Genomic DNA, 26,148 nt, shown 5'->3' with positions numbered 1-26,148 from the left:
CGCATGCTCGGTGCGGGGGGTCGTAGGTCAGGAGCCCGGCCCCTGAAGTGCTGAGAGAAGTGGAAACCATTACAGATGCTGATTTACAAGGCAAGGCACATTTCAACAACAAGGTAATTCAAAGTGCTTCACATGAAACCATTAAAAGCATGAAGGCAAAAGCAAAGGAGATTTAAAACATACATTGAAACAATAATCGATGATCCCTGAGACATTACGCTGCACGCAATCGACCATTGCCGCCATTCTCTACAAGACAGCTGCTGATGCGGCTCTGCAGACGAGGACGCGCTGTAGTGCCGCTTTTTCTTTTTGCTTCTTTTGACGAGAGGAAAGTGACAGTGAAAGTCCGGAGAGTCCGGTACCTCCAGCGCCAACAGCAGCTTTTTCACCCTACTTGCCAAAACCGTAATTCTGCAAAACGCCTGATTACTTTTGGTGCAGAAGTTTCATTATTGTCAAGACCTGGTTACGTTAACGCGACTAAAAGTGTCATACATGCTCAAATGTATTAAGGTAGTACTTAAGAAATACAAATTACACATATAAAGTACATGCGAACACTTTATTTAGCTTTTGTTTCCCAGTGAAGGAAGTGCTGTGTTTTAGTATTGCACACAGGTGTTAGGGAGGTTGATATGGAGGATGCTGGGCGTACATAGCTTTGTGTAAACTTCACCAGAACACCAGTTTCATCCTCTGGGGACCACGAATCTCTGACTAAAACTCACGGCTATTAATCCAATAGTTGCTGCGATTGTAGCCCTCCATGGAGCCTTAAGCCTGACTTAAAATATACTGACCAAACATGACCAAACACAAACACAAAGCGTCTTTCTGCTCCTCTGTTTGAGAATCCAGATGAAATGATTAAAGTGAGCAACACATGTTTGTTGCTCGAGTGAAACTGTGGTTTTTCTGGCACATTGCAAACTTTAAAAGTAGATTTAGTTCATTATGCATTTCTTTTTCAAAAGTCTTCTGTCTATTTATTGCCTCACCATTTCTTTTTTTTACCCAGAATGCTCCTCCAGCACCATCGGCGACGTGGTGTTCTTGGCGGACGGCTCCGGGAGCGTCAGCAGTCTGGACTTCAGACACATGCTCAGATTCATGTCAGCGGTGGCCGGCGCCTTTCAGATCGGAGCGGACAGAACCCGGGTGGGCGTGGTCCAGTACGGCAGCGACCCGCGAACAGAGTTCACCCTCAAACAACACGTGACCCGACCCGAGCTGCTTCGCGCCATCGGCTCGGTGCCGCACAAAGGAGGGAACTCCAAGACAGGTACGCGGTTCATGTTCACACTGTTTCATATTTTCACCTCGGTTTACTGTAGTTTTACTCTGTTATACTACCATACTTTAAGTACTTTTTTACAATTTTAAATCGACTCAATAGTTTTGGAGTTTTTTATTGTTATTTGTGCCACAAACAGTAAATCATGATTTCTTTTCTTCTAAATATACATTTTTTAAAACATATTTGGCAGGTTTCGTGAAGCCGAATGAATTCAAATTTCTTCACCTCAAACAAATCACATGTTACTCAACTCATGGCATCACAAGCATTACTGTCTTAAAACAATAAAAATCATGATAAATGACAATAAATATACAAAGAAGAGCTCTAAGAAACTGGACAGAGTGAATATACAACGAATAGAAATCTCAGGTTGATTAAAGGTGAATCAACGAGGCTGCTGCGTATTCAAAACAGTACAAATAGCAAAGTGTGTCATTATTATTTTCACACTTCTTGTGCTTGACCTAAATTACACATTTTCATATTTCAGTTTCAGCAGCACAGTTTTATTGGCAGATTGAGACAAAACTGATGTTTTCAGCTGTTTTCAGCTTTTATAAATCAAAATTTTTTTACTCTTTATTCAGCGTTTGCATCAAACGATTATTTTTTCCCCTTTTTTCTATCAATCTTTGAAAAATAATAACGCCGTCATTAGTTTGTGGGAACGCTCTCCCCATTATTTAGTGAGCATGATGAAGAGGTGTTAAACCTCCACACCGCGTCGACCATTGTTTAAAACCTAAGCCCTGTCTCGTGTCTCGTTGCTGCAGGCCTTGGCCTCGACTACATCCTGAAGAACGGCTTCACCGAGGAGGCCGGGGCCAGGAGGGATTTCCCCAAAGTGCTGGTGATCATCACGGACGGCCAATCCGAGGATCCGGTGGAGAGTTACGCCGAGCAGCTCCGGAGCAGCGGGGTGGAGATCTTTGTACTCCGTACGTAGCCACGACAAGTTCATTACATTCCACATCTTACGGTTTCCGTTCCTATTCAGTGCTTTCTTAACTTGGTAACCAAAGCGGCTACAGGGGAGAAATTCCTGCGTCATTATCATTACAAGCGAGTGATGGCAAGTTCCATGAATGTTTACGCTCGGGCTCCGCTGTCAGACTTTCCACACAAAGGATGCAGCAGCAGAGGTGTTGCCATGGTGTAAAGGAGGGCTGGCGGTTGAATAATAATAACAGATCAGATGGATAATTGCTGAGTGAAATATGAGAAATGCTCTTGCATGCACGAGTTACTGTGTAAGCGTGGTGGAGAACACACGAAGAGCTCGGCTGTCTGTCAGCTGAAGCTACATTTTAACTCAAAGTCACCGACATTTAAGTTGTGATGTTTTTGCAGGTCAACAGTGATACGTACGGAAGCCCCGAAGGGACAAATATTTGGCGATCCATTTTCTAAGTCTGATCTAAATAGTTTAGTTTTTCCATAATTTGCTTTTCTTTGTCCGTTTTAGACGTCAGATATTCGGATGGAGAGGCGATGAAGCTCATGGCCTCCACGCCGCACAGAAGTCACATCTTTTATGCCGCCAGCTTTTACGAGATCAAGAACGTGCAGAGAGAGCTCATTGCTCAGGTGTGCGCCGGCGTCGACGACCAGCTCTCAGCACTCGTCAGCGGGGAAGAAGGTGAGATGTAAACACACTACTTTTATACACCTGGAGTTTTATAATGCAACGTCACAACTCCTGTCCTCTGTTGTCCCTTTTGCAGGACATCTTAAAGCAGGAGTTTTATGAGAAGATAGACACCACTCTCACGTCAGTGTCTGCGCACTAAATATTAAGCTTGTTAGCTTAGCTTAGCATAAAGACTGGAAACAGGGGGAATCAGCTAGCCTGGCTCTGGTCAAATGTAACAGAATCCACGTACCAGCACCTCTAAATCTCCCTTATTGACACGTCCTACGTAGTTAGTTTGATCCATACATCTTTGATCTGGGCCAGGCTAACGGTTTCCCCGATTCCAGTCTTTATGCTAAGCTAAGCTAACCATCTGGCTGGCTCCATTTCATATTTTACAGATTTAACAGTCGTTTCAGTCCCAGTGAGAAAACAAAGTAACATGTTTCCAAACTATCTAACTATGACATCATGCATATCATTACGCTTTTTTTTTCTTCAATTACGAGGCAAAGTGACGAGCCCTAGATATTGACTTTCCTATTTGCACAGTGAGATTTGAGTTAAATCTCCTGTAGTTGTGACTCTGACTCTTGATTTCTTGCAGTCGTTGATCCGGTCTCCAACCTCCAGGTCCTGGAAGTGGCCTCAATGTCCGTGCGGTTGAGCTGGAACGCCCCTATGGGAGAGTCTTCCGGATACATGGTGAAGATGATCCCCATGATGGCCGGCGGCAAGCGGCAGGAGCTGTACGTGGGCCCGACCCAGACCTCCGTGGTGGTCAGGAACCTTTCTCCAGACACAGAGTATCAGATCAGTCTGTTGGCCCTGAGGGGCCTGATGCCCAGTGAGCCCGTCACCCTCATGCAGACGACGCATCCGATGAAAGTATCAATGGGTGAGTACAAAATAGTTAAAGAACAATCCCCAATCGTCGATTTTGGCTTTTTAGTAAGTTGGTAATTCAAGGGTGGTTCCTCCTTCACTGTGAACGTAATGGTTCTCATGCACCAGGTCACTTTATGGAGTCGGTCCATTGAAGCTCAGCATTGTGCTTCCTGTGTTTCCAGAGTGCTCTCTTGGCGTGGACGTTCAAGCCGACGTCGTCCTCCTGGTCGACGGTTCCTACAGCATCGGTCTGGATAACTTCGCTAAAGTGAGAGCTTTCCTGGAGGTGCTGGTGACCACCTTTGACATCGGGCGAGATAAGGTCCAGATCAGCTTGGTCCAGTACAGCAGGGACCCGCACACCGAGTTCTACCTGAACACTCACCACGACCTGGCCGCCATGGTCAAGGCCGTGAGGACTTTCCCGTACCGCGGCGGCTCCACCAACACCGGCAGGGCCATGACCTACGTGCGAGAGAAGGTCTTCCTGACCACCAGAGGGGCGCGCACCAACGTTCCCCGCGTCGCCATCCTCATCACCGACGGGAAGTCGTCCGACGCCTTCCAGGAGCCGGCCACCAAGCTGAGGAACGCCGACGTGGAGATCTTCGCCGTGGGCGTGAAGGAAGCCGTGCGAACGGAGCTGGAGGCCATCGCCAACGAGCCCGTGGACTCCCACGTGTACACCGTGGAGGACTTCGATGCCTTCCAGAGGATTTCCAAAGAACTCACGCAGTCCATCTGTCTGAGGATCGAGCAAGAACTCAGCATCATCCAGCAGAGACGTGAGTCGTGTTGCTACAATCCTCTACGCTGACGACAGTCGGCTCTATTGTTGTTTTCGGAGCGAACTTAGATCTGATCAATTCTGTTTTTCTACTTATTATTTCTGGTTTGTATCATATTCTCAGAAAAGAAACCAAATCATGTTGAAAGCTAAAAGCACCTCAGGCAAAATGAGGCTGCAGTTAACACTTACAACATCATAATAACGAGGCACTTCTGCTTCAGATATAAATCCTGTTTCTACTGGTTTTAGTGGGATTGTGTCTTTAACTGTCGAGGTGGAAACTATGAATTACTTGCATGCCTATACTTAGTACACTGGCCTTGTTTAGTTTATGGCACAAGCTAGCTTAGCATAAACAAAGATGTATCACACACGGAGCACCCAACTGGCAGTTTATTGAGGTTTTTGTTCAAGCAATTAAATGAATTGTTCTTTTTTTTAAAGGTTTGCTGAAGACTTAAAATGTCGTTGAGAAGAACTCTTAACTCTCAATGATGTAAAACAACAGAAATATAGTCGTAAATTACCAGTTTTGTATAATTTAGTCTCAAGATCTCAAGTTTATACTGAAAAGCTGATCTTCCACTTGACAATAAAATGCATGTTCGTTGTTTGAGGAGAGAGTAGCTTATCTTTAAACAATGAATGAATGCTTTTCATCAGAATCAAATGAACGTGCGTCACTTCTCTTCCACTACCAGTGGACTGTTATGATGTAGAGCTTTACAAACCAACATCTTAACCATCAGTTACACGCAACAGTCCGACGTAACTCCGACAGAATGCACGCAATTACTGTCGGGCCTCTCCTCTTCGTCCGAGCCTCCTCTTCCTCAATGTGTTCAACGCTTGTCCACCTCTTGATGTCTGGAGGGCAGAGGGAGTTCCTGCGTGTGGAGATGTTAGAAGAAGCGGAGTCTGCAGCGGAGATGTCTTTGCGTTTCTTTAAACCTTAGCCGGAGCACCAGATGACCCTCAGGTGCGTCACATGTCCGTAAACAACAAATGAAAGATGCGTTCTTCGTGCTGAAATTGTTATCCGACCCCCCCCGAACATCTGGTAGTCAAGTTCAAACAGGCGAGAGGAGTATCTCACAAAACAATGCTGTTTCACCCACCTAACGCTCAGTATCAATCTCTCCGCTCTGCCAAGAGCAGCTCGGGTCCCAGCGGCACCCAGTGACTCACGCCAGCTCTGATTGGCGATTACATCATTCTTATGTAATAATGAGTCTCTGTCAACAAAGAGAGGCGAACAGGAGCCTCGCAGCTCTGCGTGTTGTTGGAGTGGTGGCGCCGTCACACGGCTCTAGATTCTACGTCTTCATTCAGTGACGCGTGGAGGCCGTTATCTTATCTTTTAGTTTATGGATAAAAATACTTTTGGTTTCATTTTATCTGAAGAGGTGTTCAGATGTTGCACATTCACCGTATGTTTCTCTAACATGAGTTAAGATGAAGCTCGGAGGTTTCCTGCCAACTAAACTCAGCGAAAGTAAAAAGATGAATGTTCTGTGAGATTAAAATCACTCTCCAGAGTTTCTGCGTGTGTTCGATTGAAAGTCCTTTTAACTTTGCTGCCTTTGCTTTAAAACTCAAGACACGTTTATTTTGAGCGTGTTATTCCTTTCATGTTTTTTCAGCTTGATGTCTGGATGTTCTATCTGTTCTTCTGTCTTTTAAATGCTTCTGTATCCATAAACGTACTGAGCCTCCGCTCTCTGTCCAGGCCTGACCCAGCCGGGGGCCCTGTCCTTCTCCGAGGTCGGCCCCAGGAGCTTCAGGGCCTCCTGGGAGATCGCCGGCGCCGACGTGGAGTCCTACTTGCTTCGGTTCAAGCCGGCGGACGAGGAGCACGGTCACTACGTGTCCGTGTCCGTGCCCGGGGACGCGCTCACCACCGTCCTGCCCCGCCTCGTCCCATTCACCCGCTACGAAGTCAACGTTCACGCTCAGTACGACAAAGGGGACAGCTCGCCTGTGACCGGATATGAGACCACGTTAGAAGGTACGTTGACTCGTTTGTTCACGCGGGATCAGCCGCTGACGCTAACAAACTCATGTACGTTTGCTGCAGAACTGGGCTCCGTGCACAACCTAAGAGTATCCGAGGAGACCGCACACGGCTTCAGGGTGTCGTGGCAGCCGGCTCCGGGCGACGTCACTCGCTACCGCTTGACCTATGAACCCGCGGGGGACGAGAGCTCGAGGCTGGAGACCAGCACCGTCGGACCCGAGACCACGATCGCGCTGCAGGAGCTGCAGCCTAAAACCACCTACCGTGTCACGGTCACTCCCGAATACACGTCCGGCTCCGGAGGGCCGACGACGACAGACGGCACTACCAAAGAAGGTGACGACTTATTCCTCTCTCATGAATGAGGAAGCAGCATTCGACCAGCTGCTTCTGTTGTTGTTGCAGTGACTGTGGGGCGGTGGAGGTTTGGTGTGCGGTGGTGCAAGGTCTGAAAGGTTTGGGAACCTCGGTTCAAGCGCACTCTTCTATGGAACCTAACTTATCTTGAAACTGCAGTCATTGAACCAAGGGAGCAAGTGTTGAAAGGGTTAACAGATCCCGATTGTTTGAAGCTCCACAAGTTGAGTTTGAGTCCAGAAGTCACGGTTGAGTCACTGGTCCTGATCCACATCAGCTGTCTGCAGATGTCTTAAGATCATTCAAGACAATAAAAAGGATAAAAAACTGCACATTTCAAATGATGGACGCTGAAAACATTCCGTCTTTCTGTCTGTTTGCGTCATTCAAACTCCACAGTGGAAATAAGTCCTTTTCTTTTTTTTAAAGTCGGCATGTGTCACACGCGTTTGCTTTCCTTGCCGTGAGTGCCAGGAGTCCTCGCGTTGTTAGTACGACCTGCCGCCCATCGAGCTCCTCGTCAGCGCTGTGCGGCCTTACAGGGAGAGGAACCGACAGCAGACAGAAGCACAGCTGGCAAAGAGAGGCGGGGCTAGATGTGCTCGACGGGGATAAACAAGGGAAGTGGGGGGGTAACCGTGGAGTTAAACTTTGGACATCAGCTCCTGGAGGGACTTGCTGTGTTCTTCCAGCTCCACAGCTGCTTGTCGTCTGAGGTGATTTCTACTTTGACGGTTTATAAAAAAACAAAGAGTCAGGACTGATGCCAGCCTGCTCCTCTCTCACATGAAACACCCAGCTGGCTCTCACATGGAGTTATGTTTTTCCGTCCCCCCCCCATGCATGGCTTACAATATTGTTCCCATTACACTGTTTACAGTGCCATGACTTTATCTCAGAACGATGCGTTGCCTTGAGGCTTTTTCATGAGTTGCCCGTGTTTTTGTTTGCAGCCTTTTCCACAAAGTCTTCTTGTGTTGGCACAAAACTACGACAGCCAGAGGGAAATCTAGTTTTCTCCTTCATTTTATGACTACTATTTGGGAAGAAACCAGAAGTACATTTCACTTAAAAACCAGGACATTTCATCAGTCGGTAGGAAAAAACATCACGCAGTCCGGCAGATGCAAGAACACAATTCGCAGTTCCACTCCGGCGGAACATGAGTCACCGCTAACTGTTATTTCAAAGGGGAATTGTGTGAACATGCCGTGCTTACACTGATGCACGTCCTGGTAGCCGTCCAGGACAAACAGTTCTTCTGCCGTGCAGCTCGACTGGGCCAACGACGTCTCGCACACAATGTCCACTTTTCATCCAGTTAAGAAGAGGATTTGTGATTATTAGGCCACAAACAACCTGCTGATCCACTGTGGACCCCTAACAGTCCATGATTGTGCAATTTGACTTTGTGACTTTTTACACACTATACAAGGCATGAATAATACAATAATTACTAATAAATACCAGCTATACACCTTGAATATATACATTAGTCCAGACAAATATGTTTATTGATATTCTGTGCATTATCTTCATGTTTCTTTCCTTGAAATAGTGAAGTCCATGATGCAGATTGTTCTTCTGAGTCTGGCTTCATCTTTCTGACCTTTCTTCCCGACCCCCTCAGCCAGGGGTTCCCCCCGCGACCTGAGGGTTTCCAACGAGACCGTGTCCTCCATGAAGGTCTCCTGGGAGCCGGCCCCGGGAAACGTGCTCCAGTACCGCGTGGCGTACAAACCCTCCGCCGGCGGCCCCGGGAAGGAAGTGTCGGTGAAGGGCGGCAGCAGCGCCGCCATCCTCAAGAACCTGCAGCCGGGAACTCAGTACGACATCTCTGTCAGCGCACGATACCCATCCGGTCCGGGCGACGCCCTGGAGGGACGGGGCTCCACGCTAGAAGGTAAACCAGTTACGCTTTTGTTAAATCAATTGTTTTTAGTTGCTGGGTGGCGGAAAAACATCGGAACAAGCAGATAGATACCCAGACAGAGAGTGAAGCCAAAGCTTCACGTGTTAAAGCTGCATTCTCTCTAGTGTCCACCAGGGGGCGACTCCTCTGGTTGTATAGAAGTCTATAGAAAATGACTCTACTTCTCTCTTGATTTATTCCCTCAGTAAACATTGTAAACATGAGTTTATGTCTCAATCTCTAGTTTCAAGTCTTCTTCAATACAGCATGATGTTCATTTAGTACATTATGGTCCATTTAGAGTCACACAGACCATAAAGCAGGGGATGCTTTAGGGCGGGGCTACACGCTGATTGACAGGTCTCTACCAGAGACGTATACGGCGTCTCTACGTCTCCTCAGTCCAGATGTGGTCACTTCCTGTTCACTGGTTGATAAAAGTAAAGATAGTGACGGCAAACTCGCTGAACTCGAGGCTTCAAAAGGTCCACAAACCGATGAGAGACATCACCATGACGACGTCCACTCCTTCTATACAGCCTGTGATCTCACACAGTGGAGCTGTAGCTCCTTCTGTTGGCCTCACACAGGAACAGTGGACAGAGCAGCCTCACAGACTCGGAGGTAAAGATGACAAACAGCAAGACCCAACAGGAATGTGATCCAGCTGAGGAGCAGAAGGTTCGGAGGAGCTGACTCATCCCTGTCTCTGTTGCTGTCTTCCTCTCTGTTTATGTCTCCGTCTCCATGTGTCTCTGTTTCGTCCCCCCCCCCCCCCATTTGTCTTCACTTCTGTTTTCTTTATCCACCTCCGTCTGTCGTTCTTCAGCCTCTTTCACACGTCGTTGCTGCTCTATTGCTCTGATAACCTTCCAGGCCCCGCCGGTGATCTCCGCTATTCACACACATGCACTGCATTCAGGAACATGTCCTCCTTTGTGTCTTTTACTACGACCCATGAATGTGCAGCCATATATTTGGGCAAGGGACAGTCCTGCAGATGGCAGTAAACGCAACACTTGATGCCAACCGCCATAAAACTAAAGAGAAGAAGAAGAAGGCCCGATGTAAGAGTACGTCTTGTTGCCTTTAGAAACACGGAGAAACGGAAGCTGGTTTTTGTCCGGTGCCAACGTTCAACAAGTTTACAAGACAAAGCAATGGCGGAACTTCGTAACCAAGTCATCAATGGCGTCTTGCTGTTGGTCCGCTTGCTCCACATGAAAGCGTCTTCTGTCAGACGGACGTAACCGTTCACGTCCCTGCAACGTTACTGCTTTCATTCACAACTCATCCAGCCGCAGTTTTCCTCGAAATGCTCCGAAGTCTTGAGGGTTTCTGAAACCTGGTGGTTCAGACTCCCTGAATATTCACCGCTGCTCCCTTTCCCAGCTGCAGGGAATATTCCTGAACACTTCACGGACATCGCTCTGTTGGTTCCACCCTGTGAGGGCTGGTCTGGGATTTTAATGGTGTGGTTCACGGCCTCCAGATGCCTCTCTGCTCGCATCGACCCAACCGCAACTTGCATTCAGGGTCTGCCCCCCCCCAGACAGCCCTGGTGCTGGCAGGAGCTTCTCATTATTAGTTGAGCCGTGTTAACCCAGCTGCACTGATACTGTACCCACATTGAACCCAGTGAGCTCACTCTGATTGTGCAGTAAGAGCTCTCGGTTGAGCCCTGGAGATATTCTGTTTACGACCAAATGGGAGCTAAAATGGAAAAGTCTTCTCGGTGCCAACAATCTGCAGGTTACGATGCTTTCTGTGATGCATGAAAACAAGTTCAGGCCGCTGCTCTGACTACCGAATAAAGGCTTTTCATTCATTCCTAACAATGCTACGGTAGATCCCGGGGTAAATAAACGAGGTCCATCTCGCGCAGCTGTTTGGTGTGAACGTGTCCACAGCTGATATGTCACATTAAGCTGCTTTTCCTTCACTTTCTACATTTGGACAAAACTCCAAAGCCTTGACATGAACCAGGACTTCCTGATCGTAGGACCGGGATGACGTGAGGTTCTGTCTACATGTTGGAGCAGATCCGAATACCCTGGACAGACTCACGCATTGTGTTTTACTCGTGTTAACATTGGAGAACGGACATTTGGCTCCCTGCGATCTCCAAAGTGCCCTCCTGGTTTTCAATGTCTTCCACCTGAAGCCAAAAAAACTCCAATACAAATCAAACTAAATGGTTTCTGACCGTTGTTCCTCACAGTCTTCACTTGTATTGGCCTTCCGGGCTCGTTCAGGTGAGGTGTGACAGCGAGGTTTGGGTTCATGATGAGGTCTTACTCTCCAGCTTGGCCACTACAACCGGGCTCCGCTCGGTCTTCCTGCGGTGATTCTGGCCGACAACACGGTTCGGTTCCCGGGTTAGAGTCGCGGTGAGAGAGCGAACATACGTTTTAGGCCATCTCGAGTTGTCACATGAAGGCGATAGAGAACATGAGCGCTGTTCACCGGCTGTGAACACAGATCTCCCAACCGCTGATGTAGGAAATGTGCCGAAAGGCTTCAGACATGTTTCCTTCCCATCTTCCATCATAACCTACGACGGAAGATGTTTTATCCGATATGTTAAATCTCAATCTCAATCTAAATCTTTTGAAGCCTTGAGTTTGGCATTTTGGTCGTCGCCATCTTGTGTTTTTACAACCAGAAGCGACGCGAGAGGCTGAAGTTCAACCAGAACACTGAATACGACTTTCAAGTGCCCAAAATGTTTCAATGCACTTCAATGAAGTGAAAACACGCTGTGAAAGAGTTCAAGTTGTAAGACGAAAACACGGAGAACTCCCAGACGTGATACACCGTCTCTGTTGTCGACCTGTCAATCACAGTAAGCCCCGCCCTAAAGCATCCCCTGCTTTATGGTCTGTGTGACTCTAAATGGACCATAATGCACTAAATGAACATCATGCTGTATTGAAGAAGACTTGAAACTAGAGATTGAGACATAAACTCATGTTTACAATGTTTACTGAGGGAATAAATCAAGAGAGAAGTAGAGTCATTTTCTATAGACTTCTATACAACCAGAGGAGTCGCCCCCTGGTGGCCACTAGAGAGAATGCAGCTTCAACACATGAAGCTCTGGCTTCACTTAAAGAACCGGAGGTTGTCTCCTGGTAGCGACTGACTCTGGCAGTATTGCTGCCTTGCTCATTGATGGAGACAGCACTTCTCTGGTGTGGAGTTGCACCAACAAAACTGCCAGAGTGATTTTTCTCTCCTCTGTCTGGACCACCGGTGTGAAAACCGCAGTCAGTGTCTGCAGCTCGCGGTGCGCTAAGCGGCCGACGGTCGATGGAACATGTCGAGTTGCCAAGTTCACACAAAGCAATGAGCCGAGAGAGTTTCCACTGCGACTGAGGCTTCGGCAGCAGCGAGTCTCCTCCTGTGGCATCGAGGCCCAGCTGCTCAGGACCGACAGGAAACATCGGAGAACTGTTACGACACGCACGTTAATCACGCCGCTGGAGACGGCCAGGGATTTGAGTTGGACACTGTTTCTCAGAGGTGGAGCTGCACGTAAACGAGGTTTAATGAAATGCTTAATGCTCTCGTACAGCTTTCTATTTTTTATTCCATTCTTACTTTAGTTGACATGATATATTATTATTCATGTCCCTGTGCTGCTGTGATCTGATCATCACTGAACTTATCTGACCTCTCATCTCTTCCTAAACTTCCTGAGATTAGTTGCCGCCACACATCTGTTAAGTTGCTCTTCTGGAGCTTTCGCTTTTAACCACGCGATCTTCCTCCGTGTTTTCATTTTAGGTTCTACTGTCTTTGCTTCATTTCCTCCTCAAAGCGTCGACATGTTGAGCAGAAACGATGTGCGATCGATGAATAGATTGTGGAGACATGCAGAGCAGTGGAAATGTCCTCACAAGTGCATTAAAGCTCCTGCGGTTTTGTTCACATTTGCCTCGTCACAGACTCTGGAAAAACAGGTCCGGGTGCATTTGAGGCGTGAAAAGACGGCAGAATATTCCCCGTGCCATCCTCTGTCTGCTGCAGTTATTTTCAACTCGGCTTGCAGCTCGCAGAGACCTTGAAGCTGATAAAGAGAAAGTTCAGCTCGCTGCATGTTAAATAAACTAATCCATGTAGATGCATGAAGCCGAGCACAGACTGGATGTTCAGCTTCATCGTAACATCACATCTAATGTGGTTTTATCATGTCGTTGGCAGGAACAACAATGGCCTCCACTCAATAGCGTCCAGGTGCTTCCCCTCCACTATATTAAATGTACTTCTTCAGTATAGAAGTATCTTTCATTTGTACCTCGACCATGTTTTGTGTTCTCCTGTTCCTCCGCCGCTGGACTGGGATGCATCTCTGTTGATTACATATCTGGAGCTGATGCTTTGTGGAAACTTCTCAGTGTTTCCAGCGCCTCCGCTGTACATGCTGTCACCTTCACTAAACCGGAGACCTCGTCCTCCTCGTCCTCCTCCTCGTCCTCCTCCTCCTCGTCCTCCTCGTCCTCGTCCTCGTCCTCGTCCTCCTCCTCCTCCTCCGGGGTGGGAATAGATCTATAAGGGTTTTTGGCTGCAGCTCCTCAGGAAGTCTGAACCTCTGAAGACGCTTCAGTTCTTCTTGATTTCTGTGAGAGAAGCGTCTTCAGCGTGAGCGTGTTTTTATAACCGGTACATTTCGTCACTCCATCACTTCTACAAGGGTCGAGTCTCGGGCTTGGTTTTGATTTGACTTTAAAGTCGATCTGGAAGAGTTTCATTTCAATACTTCATCTGTTGCTGAGTGAGGTGACACAATGGGCATTTGCAGTGTTACGAACTGGTGTCTGTGGCGACATTCGTGTGAGACGAATAAACAACACAGAAAAGGGAAAGTACTCACCCGGGAATATCACGTGTCGAGGGCTTTTATTGTGAAAGGTAAGACCAGAAGGAGTGGATCTTTGTCAAGGTTCAAAGGAGTAATGCAGTTTGCTGTCTTGGTTCAGACCACGAATCCTCCACGTTGTATCATCCTCATGAATGTGGGCTCAACAGTGAGAAGTTCATCTGACGAACAGGATGATTATGCTTGGATTCTGTTGTCGTGGTTACTTGTAGCTATAATGTTTCTGTGAAACGAGAAACACAAGCGATGAGACTGAAATCTGAACAAACAGGAAGTAAGACAACGTTTTTTAATGGTTTACATCATTCAAACAACTGTCCATCTTTAACGTTCATCACAGTTTAACTGACCGGTAAGTCAGTTCAAGTTCAAAGCCACAAGAATAAGACCCAGAGTTCAGAACTGAAAGGGTCCTTTAGGTCAGTGAGACGTTAGCGAACACAAAGATCCTAAAAACCTGCAAGACACAAGAGAGACGCGACGTCACCAAACATCTGAAAGGTCTAAAGAGTACATTTCAATCCTGGATCTCACTCTACCAACAGAGGGAAGCAAAGATTTGATGAAGGAAAGATGTCCAGGAAACGACAGTGAAGAGACTTCTTCCTCTCGCTGGCTCAGTGGACACATGTCTCCTGTCTCCTGTCTCCTGGTCCTCTCTACTCCCCAATGAAGCAGAAATGTCTTAACATTAATCCTCAGAAGTGTTTTCTTTTTAAAATCTCGCGTGTTCCCCGGTTCCCTTTATAGCAGTGGTCAACTCTTCTGACCACTTGACGGACTTTTAATAGTTTCCATGTTCGAAAACAAGCTGATCTGCCAGCAAATGCAAAAAGGTTCCTTTGTTTTAAAAAAGGAAGATTGCAAATACTGGAGAGAACGTCAGAGATCCACACACTGTAGAAGTGGCACTGTTGTGCACAGACATCTGGGAGTGTTTCTTTAAGAAATACAGATCTTTGGATCAAAGTCTAAATACCTACAATAATCCGAATGTTACATTTATTAATTCACACCTTTGCTTGTGTTTTTGTCAGAGGTGGGACCTCCCAAGGACCTGGTCACCAGCGACGTGACCGACTCCAGCTTCGCGGCGTCGTGGACGGCGGCGCCCGGGAACGTCAAGCAGTACCGGGTCCGATGGCGGTCGCTGGTCTCGGGGGAGATCGGAGAGAAAACGGTGCCGGGAGACGTGACCGACACCGTGCTGGACGGTCTGAGTCCAGAGACGCTCTACCAGGTTTCTGTGGTCGCCGCCTACGATCAGAACGAGAGCGAGCCGCTCGCCGGACAGGAAACCACCGACGGTAAGACGACAGACACCCAATGAGCTCTGGAGACCAAAACATTCCCACTGATCTCACCTCAGACTGTGCAGCACTGTGTTACCAATAGAAGTGTAAAATAAGTGCATGCACAAATATTTAAATGTGTATATCAATCCAAAACAAACAGGATTATTAAGAGGCATTCAACTAAATATCAGTTGCAGCTTTCTGCAGGAAAGAGCAGCTCCTCTGAGCCAGCTGGAGGTCAGAGTGCGCTGCACTCTGCTACATTAGAAAATGTATTTGTTTTATTTTCAGCCTCTGCTGCCGGCAAAAAGTTGACCGTGTCGGACGAGACCGAGCGAAGCATGAAAGTCTCGTGGACGCCGGCGCCGGGCAAGGTGGCCCACTACCGGCTGAAGTACTTCCCCATCGGTGGCGGGAAAGAAGTGGCCCTCAAGGTCCCCGGGACGACCACCTCCACCGTCATGAAGCGCCTGCAGCCCACCACCACCTACAACATCACCGTCCACCCCATCTACAAGCGCGGGGAAGGAAAAGCAAGGCAAGGAGTAGGAACGACACGTACGTTGGTGCATCATTCAACCCTCTGACTGACAGCACACCGCAGAGACACGTCCATCCAGACCGAGACGCTTAACGTTCACTCCTCATTCTGTGATATGTCACTGTGACGGTCATGGGATCAGACATCGTGGGGACATTTTTGTCCTTTAGGACCCGAGTGTCTGTATTTTGGCTTCACAGTTTATTCGATACGTATTACAACGTACAACATGTTTACGAGAGATTCACACCCGTACCCAAACTTTAAAAGCCAGAAATGCTCCAGTGAAGCACTTTGTCTTTTAGGCAAAGCTTCTGTTGGCCCTGCTCTCAAGAGTCAGACGAACCCGTGGAATGCAGCTGACCGAGGTTAATCTCAATGCTCACCAAAACATTTGTGACTTTGTCTGAATCCACGATAAGGAGAGAAATGTGTTTGACTTCTCCGTAAATCAAAGCGTTCCTCTAAGGTCAGGAGAACGTCTTCCGTCTCAACTGGCTTCCTGTTGAACGTCAGCGACGCAAAACAAACCGGCTTGTTTGACAGTTTTGTCGCTCAAACGTCAGAACGAGCCTCGTTGCCTTGGAAACAGACGTGATTCTGTCCCGTCTGCACATTCTTCACTGTGAAGTTTAAACGACTTGTTCAGATGAGTGTTCGTCACACTACAGGACGAAGCAGCGTCACCTCACCAGAACACACACTGAACAAACACAACCCCACCGTTACTAACACGACACGACACACCGGGTTCTTTAACCAACGACACACCGTTACTAACACGACACGACACACCGGGTTCTTTACCCAACGACACACCGTTACTAACACGACACGACACACCGGGTTCTTTAACCAACGGCACACCGTTACTAACACGACACGACACACCGGGTTCTTTAACCAACGGCACACCGTTACTAACACGACACGACACACCGGGTTCTTTAACCAACGACACACCGTTACTAACACGACACGACACACCGGGTTCTTTAACCAACGGCACACCGTTACTAACACGACACGACACACCGGGTTCTTTAACCAACGGCACACCGTTACTAACACGACACGACACACCGGGTTCTTTAACCAACGGCACACCGTTACTAACACGACACGACACACCGGGTTCTTTAACCAACGGCACACCGTTACTAACACGACACGACACACCGGGTTCTTTAACCAACGACACACCGTTACTAACACGACACGACACACCGGGTTCTTTAACCAACGGCACACCGTTACTAACACGACACGACACACCGGGTTCTTTAACCAACGGCACACCGTTACTAACACGACACGACACACCGGGTTCTTTAACCAACGGCACACCGTTACTAACACGACACGACACACCGGGTTCTTTACCCAACGACACACCGGGTTCTTTACCCAATGACACACCGGGCTCTTTAACCAACGACACACCGTTACTAACACGACACGACACACCGGGTTCTTTACCCAACGACACACCGTTACTAACACGACACGACACACCGGGTTCTTTACCCAACGACACACCGGGTTCTTTACCCAACGACACACCGGGTTCTTTACCCAACGACACACCGTTACTAACACGACACGACACACCGGGTTCTTTAACCAACGACACACCGGGTTCTTTACCCAACGACACACCGTTACTAACACGACACGACACACCGGGTTCTTTACCCAACGACACACCGGGTTCTTTACCCAACGACACACCGTTACTAACACGACACGACACACCGGGTTCTTTACCCAACGACACACCGTTACTAACACGACACGACACACCGGGTTCTTTACCCAACGACACACCGTTACTAACACGACACGACACACCGGGTTCTTTAACCAACGACACACCGGGTTCTTTAACCAACGACACACCGTTACTAACACGACACGACACACCGGGTTCTTTACCCAACGACACACCGTTACTAACACGACACGACACACCGGGTTCTTTAACCAACGACACACCGGGTTCTTTACCCAACGACACACCGGGTTCTTTACCCAACGACACACCGGGCTCTTTAACCAACGACACACCGTTACTAACACGACACGACACACCGGGTTCTTTACCCAACGACACACCGTTACTAACACGACACGACACACCGGGTTCTTTACCCAACGACACACCGTTACTAACACGACACGACACACCGGGTTCTTTACCCAACGACACACCGGGTTCTTTAACCAACGACACACCGTTACTAACACGACACGACACACCGGGTTCTTTACCCAACGACACACCGTTACTAACACGACACGACACACCGGGTTCTTTACCCAACGACACACCGGGTTCTTTAACCAACGACACACCGTTACTAACACGACACGACACACCGGGTTCTTTACCCAACGACACACCGTTACTAACACGACACGACACACCGGGTTCTTTACCCAACGACACACCGTTACTAACACGACACGACACACCGGGTTCTTTAACCAACGGCACACCGGGTTCTTTAACCAACGACACACCGTTACTAACACGACACGACACACCGGGTTCTTTACCCAACGACACACCGTTACTAACACGACACGACACACCGGGTTCTTTACCCAACGACACACCGGGTTCTTTAACCAACGACACACCGTTACTAACACGACACGACACACCGGGTTCTTTACCCAACGACACACCGTTACTAACACGACACGACACACCGGGTTCTTTACCCAACGACACACCGGGTTCTTTACCCAACGACACACCGGGTTCTTTACCCAACGACACACCGGGTTCTTTAACCAACGACACACCGGGTTCTTTACCCAACGACACACCGGGTTCTTTACCCAACGACACACCGGGTTCTTTAACCAACGACACACCGGGCTCAAGCTGTTGTGCTATGGACGGATGAGAAACTGGTGCTGTGGCTGATCTTCAACAACCTTTTCTTCGCCGTGACTTTGATTTTTGTGTTGAATGTTCATGCAGCACAAGTTTGTCCTGAAGTTCTGGCACCGGGTTCTTTCCCATTTCAGTGTCGCCCTTCAAGGCTCCCAGGAACCTCCAGACCTCAGAGCCCACCAAGACCAGCTTCAGGGTCTCCTGGGATCCGGCACCCGGTCAGGTCCGGGGCTACAAAGTCAGCTTTCACCCCGATGGGAATGATATCGACCTGGGCGAGCTCCTGGTCGGGCCCTACGACAACACAGTGGTCCTAGAGGAGCTTAGGTAAGCGTTCATCACCGTTATATGCTTCAATATTCTGAAGAATCTCATGCCCACACCAGAAACGTTCACCACAGAGGGAAACAATAGACATCGGACACATGTTCACACATTCATATATCTTTGTTCTCATCACCTTGTTTTACTATATTTATATGTTCTGTGTTATTGTGTTGTAATAGCTGCCTTATTGTTGCTTAATTTATCTGCTTCTATTGTCTCGTGAAGCACTTTGTGTCACTTATCACTGAAACAAACTCATCGCTCTGAAAACAGCACATTCTCCCGGCAACAAACAGAAGCACATGACTAATTATTATGCAGAATGACATCATTCAACTGCCTCCTGTGGCAAAGGCGTGACCCGCCGTGCTCTGCTTCCGCTTTCAGCTAGCACTACCAGCATGAGGGGTGAGACTGCTGAACTGAAATATCAGAGTAAGCCAATCAGAGGCAGAGGAGGGCGGGTTGTAAATATTGCACCATAATAATCAGCCATGTCTGTGCTTCTGTCTGCTGCAGGGATGAGTCCACCATCTCTCAAACAATGAGGATGATGGGGACGGTTTTTATCAGCTATTGTACAGAAAACAATCAAACTGTGGACGGAAGGACGGATAAAGAAGAGCAGTCGAGCATTAACGTCTTCTTATTGAGATTATGAAAGTCTGATGCGAGTTCCCGTCGTGTCCTTCTCCTTCAGGGCCGGAACAAAGTACTCGGTGGCCGTGTCCGGGATGTTTGACGGAGGGGAGAGTATGCCTCTGGCAGGAGAGGAGAAGACCACCCTCAGGGACGCCCCCGAGCCGCCTGCTGTCGACCCCTCTGGTAAAAGCTGATAACTCCACCCACACTGAGAACCTCCGTTAGCGGCCCGTAGAGACGCCGTCTGATCCAATCCAAGCGGTGGTCCGCCCCTAAATTAGTGGCAGAAACGTTGAATTACGAGTTGTGGAGGGGCATTAACGTCCCCGTCTCTTCGGAATCGCAGGCTGAAAATCGACACAGACGGTTGTTATTAGTGCAGTTATCCTGAGCCGCTTGGCTCGGCGTTTCCTCACCTCCCTCGTATCTCATTGTGAGTGTGATCTGGAGCGTTCAACAGACACGTGCTGAAGAGTCGGCACTAACGCGACCCCGACCCATTTATGTGCTGCACCGTTTGAGCCGACACCCAACAATGTGCTGCCCTGAAAAGAGCCGGAGAAACGTAAAGAAACACCAAGTTTAGTCCCGTGTTGCTTTTGTTAAATCAACACATAAAACCCTTTCCTCTTCTTTGATGACTCGTCCTTCAGTCAGACGAGACTTTGGGCCGGGCCGGTCTTTGCGGATCGTACAGCTGACAGAGCCATGAATCAGCAAAGTCTCCCTCTCAGCGCTGCAGCTTTCAACTGAGCCGATAGAAACGCTGTTTACATGTCTGGGATCATACAAAGAAGGTCAGTTACTGCTGAGATGCTTTCCAAGCTTTAGTTCCTCTCGTGTTTCGGAGAAGAACCCAACGAACGGATCCTCCTCGCGTGTTTAGAGCTAGCGCTCCGTCTGCGGAGGCTCACGCTGCCAAGCGCGAGTATAAACAAAGCTTAAGCCCCGCCCACTTTGTAGCGGCCCAATCAAATGCTCAGGATTTGATTTAAATCCCTTTTGTAACTGTCAAATATTCTGTTTCGCTGTGATCTGCATCAGTTCAGAAGCTTTAAAGACACTTTAGCTTCTGTTTCACCGGGACTCGTAACGCGTCGACACAAACGTCTTCGTTGGTTTGAACTCAGGATTCTGCCGTTCGGAAAATGTCGTGCTTCACACGAGACCCAGAGGAGGCGCTGACCCCGGGCAGAAGTTCCTGCTGTAATGGGGAACAGTGAGCCGGGAACACATCCAGGATGTTCCACCGAGGTTCCACTCAGAGACCCTCGTATAGTTAAAGACGCCATTAGAGCCGCCATTGGAAACGTTCAGAACACTGACTGTGGAGAAGAACCTCACACAAACAACCTCCTAAACATCTCTACTGTCCCTTTAATAGACAGTTGGATGGTACTGATATTATATACGTACATCTGCAGCCTTGAAGCACGTTTAGTCTCCTACAAGATGATCTTTAAATCACGTTTCTTTTAAAACACTTCTCTGTCAGTAAACACATCAGACTTTTCATTCTGGAGTGAAACCAAAAGCTGGCTGCAGGTTCCTGCAGGTCGCCAGTAGATTTATGTCCCACAGTTCAGCTGAGATGGATATTTATTGCTCAGCCCGTTGCTCAGAGACACTGGATCCAGCAGTCGTCTGCGGTGCATTAGTTGCCTCTTCAAGCTGCCTCTGTTTATGACATCTGTTTTTATTCATGAACGTCGGAGGGGGACACATGAGCGCATTGTTTATAACTCAAACAGACGGTTCCTCCGAAGCATCTGTTTCCTGCAGCCAGCTGAGACAGATCTCAACTTTTTAAAAATATATTTAAATTGATTATCTCCTAACCTGTTTTCAATTCCACACACAGGGGTCCGGCTTTTAAAACGCTCGGCATCCGCTGAAAAAAGAAAAGACAAAAAGCGATAGAGGAGGAGCGGCCATGTTTGTTTGCTACAGGTGCCTGGAGCAGGAATGTGCAGTCGGCCTCGTACATCACAGAGAGGCTCAGTCCTGCTGCTGGAAGACCACGGGGCCGATTCACCGACCAAGCATCTCGCGGCGTCTGTTTCACCACGTGTGAATTATTAACGCTGTGTAAAGACAAACCATCCTGCTGTACAAACGTCTTCCACTTGTGATTCTCTCTCTGCTGTTTCCTCTTTCTGTTCACATCTCTCGTTGTTCATGTGAAACACATCAGACGCTGTTGTGCTGTGTAGCAGAAGCTCACTGCCCCCCCCCCCCTCTCTGCAGACCTTCAGTGTGAGACCACAGCGAAGGCCGACATCGTGCTGCTGGTCGACGGCTCCTGGAGCATCGGACGCATCAACTTCAAGACCATCCGCAACTTCATCGCTCGCATGGTCAGCGTGTTCAACGTCGGGCCCGACAGAGTGCAGATTGGTAATGTTCTCACTACGACCTGATGGCTACGACCACCTCTGCTGTGCAGTCCAGCTCCTCCTTGTTTCTTCATGAAAGCTAAAGTGACAGGCTTGTTGTGTCCTCGGTGTTCTCTGCAGGTCTGGCTCAGTACAGCGGAGACCCAAAGACCGAGTGGCACCTGAACGCCCACCCGACCAAGGAGTCCCTGCTGGACGCCATCTCCAACCTGCCGTACAAAGGAGGCAACACCATGACAGGTAACCTGTCGACTTCCCTTCTCTGGGAGCTTCAGCTGAAGAACACTGGAGCTGTGTTTGCTCAACAAGTGAGACGATGAAAGAGATTTACTTTGTGAGATTTTAAAGTTAAACTCAAGGAATTATTCACAGAAACTTCCCAACATGCCCGGTAGGTTTAAAACAGCCACGGACGCAGTGAGATGCTTCCTCTTTCTATCATTGCACTTAGAATATGATACTTCCTGTGATTAGAGGAACGTGTGACGAATAGAAATCAAGGTGAATGTTTTGTTTGATGGCAGAAAAGACTCCCTGAGATTCAAAACAGAAGTGGTGACTTCACAGAGAAGGTTTGCTGAATGCTGTTGTGAAGCCGGCGCTGAATGTTTGGTGAAGCTCCGTGTTCCCGTCTCACAGGGTTGGCATTGAGCTACATCCTGCAGAACAACTTCAAAGCCAGCATGGGGATGCGTCCCGACGCCCGAAAGATCGGCATCCTGATCACTGACGGAAAGTCGCAGGACGAAATCATCTTCACGTCGAGCAGCCTGAAAGATAACGACATCGAGCTCTACGCCATCGGTGCGTCACTTTAAACATCATACACCTTTACATAGTTTAAAACACATTAAACAGCTGGTCCTCTTAAGCTACATCGTCTAAACTCTGTTCAATTCATTTACTACTTTAGAAAGCTGTGACTTTAAATGTATTCATAAAAAATGTCTGCAAGTTGGTTTTCAAATGATACAGAAGTGAACTGAAAGCAATCAGGTGATCAGTGACGAGCTCTGAGAGTATGATGTGTGTGGAGGTGGGTTTAGATTTGATTGTGGTACTTTATATCATGTTCGTCTTGTTTTTTGGGGGTTTCTTCTTCTTCTTCCACCGCGTTGACGTTTCGGTTTTTTTCTCTCAGGCGTGAAGAACGCAGACGAGAGCGAGCTGAGGTCGATCGCCTCCGACCCCGAAGAGCTTCACATGTACAACGTGAAGGACTTCAAGTACATGGTGAACATCATCGACGACCTCACCGCCAACCTGTGCAACAGCGTGAAAGGCCCGGGTAGGAACAGAGTCGCGTCGTCGGCATATAGAGTCATCGCCACACCGCTGCACGGGGATTAGAACCAAAGATCAAGATCCCAGAAGGCAGAACTCTGTCTGTTATTCTACATTTATACATATTGATGTCCTTTGATGAATGAAAGTAGAGTTTCATTCATCAAAGGAACGACCGAATGTCTGTGAAACAGAACCTTTTAGAAATATCAACCATTTAGCTTGAAATCAAAAATATAGTTGTGATTTTGTAAGAGGGGTTAATGGGCATGAATATGAATATGAATGATGATATGCATGACGGGGAACTGAAGCTGACACCAGACTAACAGTCTGGTGTCTATGAATATAAATAAAAGCAGCCGGAGGGCGTGAACGTCGCTCTGCTTATAAAGAACGACGTGAACCTCTTCGTCCAAGTGAAGACGTGAACATCGGCACAGCTGCTGTGAGCCGGTTTGAATGATGACACTAATTGGCTGTTGAAAAGTGCACATTCTAATCCTCGGATGAGAACAAAGTGTCCAGTCATTCACAAATCAACTCGACTCTTCAACAGAAGATCACATCGCAGATGGATGAATTTGACTCCATTCTGTCCGACAACCTCGATTATTTCGGAGAATTAAATAGATGTGGCAACACGCATCCGAACATCTGATGGAAACTTTCACGTTCTTTTCTACTTTTTGTCTGTAAATCATTTTTAGGAGGAAAATACAGAAAGTGATTTACAGCACAGCCGGAGAAAAGCATTCGTTAAAGTCAGAAGAGCTCAAACCGGTGGAACAGATCTCCACACGCTTAAACCCGTTCATCTTATTCAGCTGAAACATCCAGCGAGCCCAAAGGGGCGACCGCGACGACGGCAGGTTTGTGGCGTCAGGGTTCACGGGTGTGAAGTACTTTGACGTGTCGGCTCACATTCCCGCTTCATTCCTTCTCAGGAGGAGAGCCGGAGGCGCCCACCGGCCTGGTGACCTCGGAGGTGACCCACCGCTCCTTCCGTGCCGCCTGGACGGCGCCCGCCGGCCCCGTGGACGCGTACCGCGTCACCTACACCGTGGTGGCCGGGGGGCCCACCCGGGAGGTGAGATGAAGAGCTCTCACTGCTCCCTCCTCTTCTTTTTACATTCAAAGCTCATATGGAGGTTTCCGTGTGAAACTTTAACGTCTGTCGTGGGGAAAAAGCCGAGTTTGTTGTGAATGAATCGATGGTGCTGCTAGAGCGCTGCTGTGAACACAGTGCTGCCTCTCTTTGTGTGAGAGCAAACACATTCAGAGGCTGAACGCCAACACGATGGGATTGAAGCAGAATATTTCGCTGTAACTTGCTGCAGAGCTTCTGCACGAGGGCTGTGGATGCCGTTTCTTTCCCCTTCACGTCTTAAACCTGCTTTAGATATAAAGAGCTGCTTCTCTCACTGTTGTCTGGAATCAGTTTGACTCCATTGTTCCAGGTTTGGAGAGGAGACATAATCATCATGTTTGACACATAAACAGAGGTTATTAAATGACAGGCTTCATCACAAGCAGTTCAGTTAGAATTCACTCTCTGGGGCTTTTATTTTGAAATGGGGTGTGTGAGTGGGGGGGGGGGGTGGAGGATAATAATAATGCTTAACAGCATTCCAACAATAAAGAAACAGGATAACAATAGTTGGGTTAGGGTTAGGGTTAACCCTTTATTGTTGGAATGCTTAACAGCATTCCAACAATAAAAGATTAAAGTCACAAATTACCGAGAAAAAAACGTTGTTTGTTTTCTTTTTTTGCTGAACTTTACAACGTTTGATCAACCTCGTCACGCCGCTGAACACTTCAGTACCGGACGCCACCAAGAAGAAGACACATTAGTTCTATGAGTATTTCTTTATGTTCATAAAGGAACAGAGAAAGAACGTGACTGTAAACACGTGTATGTGTCTTTCAGGACCTTTTCCCTCACTCAACTGAACGATTGGAAACCCACACATCTCGCTGTACATCTCGTTTTGTTTTTTATCAGGAATTTTTTTTTACGGAAGCTAAAATATTTGAAAACTATCGAGAGAATCGATCTGTTTTGTTGTCTTTGGCGCCACCTTTGGTGGTTGGTTGTAATTGCAGGTTTGTTTTCAAATGAAAACCTTTTAGGTTATTACTTTAAATGTGCCCGAGTTGTGTGAAAACACCTGATTGACGTGTTTGGCGTTGGATTGTTGTCTGCAGGACAGCATGAATGTCCGGCTTATTGTTGTTTTTCAGATCTTTACTGAGACTTCTGCTGCCACTTCCTCAGATTTTGATATTCATCACGTAGAAGAACTTTGTCACAACTCTTACCTGTTTTCAAAAATGAGTCCGAGGGAGAAATCTGCTGCCTCGGTGTCAGAACGTGGGTTATCCTTTCAGCTGCTGCTGGACGGCTCGGTGAACACGGCGGTGCTGGAGGGCCTGAACCATCTGACCGAGTACGTGGTCAACGTTTACTCCGTGGTGGGCGAGGAGAGCAGCGAGCCTCTGAAGGGCACCGAGACCACCTGTAAGTGTTTCCTTCTTTTTATATGTTCCTCTTGGTCTCAAGAGAGAAGAGCTCAGACTCCATGTTGGACGGCGTTCCTTTTCCCAAGAAACCCGCTTTCCTTTCTCAGGGCGACAGACGTGATCAAAGAGGAGCTTTGAAGGCGTTTGTTTCCTGAGATAAACAACCGGATTTCTCTGCTCGTTATTTCACACGCTCACATTTGTTCTCGTATATATTTATCATCTGATGTGAGGCGGAAAAAAGACACAACGTCCCATGATGCAACGGTGTGAGTGCCGTTAGATCTGTAAGAAATTTGAGCGTAGAACTGTGTGTCTAGTAGATATAATAAGTGTTTAAGAATTCATAATTAGTCATAAACATAAGTGTTTTGGAAATGCATAATTAAGATAAGCATGAAGTGTTTTAGGATAAGCAGCTAGAAGTAGAATTTGAGACATGAAGCTTTT

At 47.8% G+C, this 26,148-nt stretch overlaps 1 protein-coding gene across 2 annotated transcripts in view; it reads left to right on the top strand.

The window, feature by feature from the left end:
- Positions 1–3,605: 3,605 nt before the first annotated feature.
- The window catches only part of col12a1b (collagen, type XII, alpha 1b), an 85,033-nt gene continuing 62,490 nt past the window's right edge, over positions 3,606–26,148 (top strand). For both annotated transcript variants that reach the window (XM_079290749.1, XM_079290750.1), the window contains exons 1-15: positions 3,606–3,834; positions 4,007–4,609; positions 6,344–6,622; positions 6,692–6,967; positions 8,619–8,891; positions 14,820–15,089; positions 15,369–15,635; positions 18,658–18,850; positions 19,551–19,675; positions 21,740–21,889; positions 22,009–22,128; positions 22,528–22,692; positions 23,030–23,176; positions 24,120–24,262; positions 25,567–25,696. In XM_079290749.1, the coding sequence (XP_079146875.1) occupies positions 3,618–3,834; positions 4,007–4,609; positions 6,344–6,622; positions 6,692–6,967; positions 8,619–8,891; positions 14,820–15,089; positions 15,369–15,635; positions 18,658–18,850; positions 19,551–19,675; positions 21,740–21,889; positions 22,009–22,128; positions 22,528–22,692; positions 23,030–23,176; positions 24,120–24,262; positions 25,567–25,696 (3,358 nt within the window). In that variant the 5' untranslated portion in view covers positions 3,606–3,617. The remainder of the gene's footprint in view (positions 3,835–4,006; positions 4,610–6,343; positions 6,623–6,691; positions 6,968–8,618; positions 8,892–14,819; positions 15,090–15,368; positions 15,636–18,657; positions 18,851–19,550; positions 19,676–21,739; positions 21,890–22,008; positions 22,129–22,527; positions 22,693–23,029; positions 23,177–24,119; positions 24,263–25,566; positions 25,697–26,148) is intronic.

This window comes from Melanostigma gelatinosum, assembly GCF_949748355.1.
Source record: "Melanostigma gelatinosum genome assembly, chromosome: 19".
Lineage (NCBI taxonomy): Eukaryota > Metazoa > Chordata > Actinopteri > Perciformes > Zoarcidae > Melanostigma > Melanostigma gelatinosum.
This window is presented reverse-complemented; position numbering and strand designations above follow the sequence as displayed.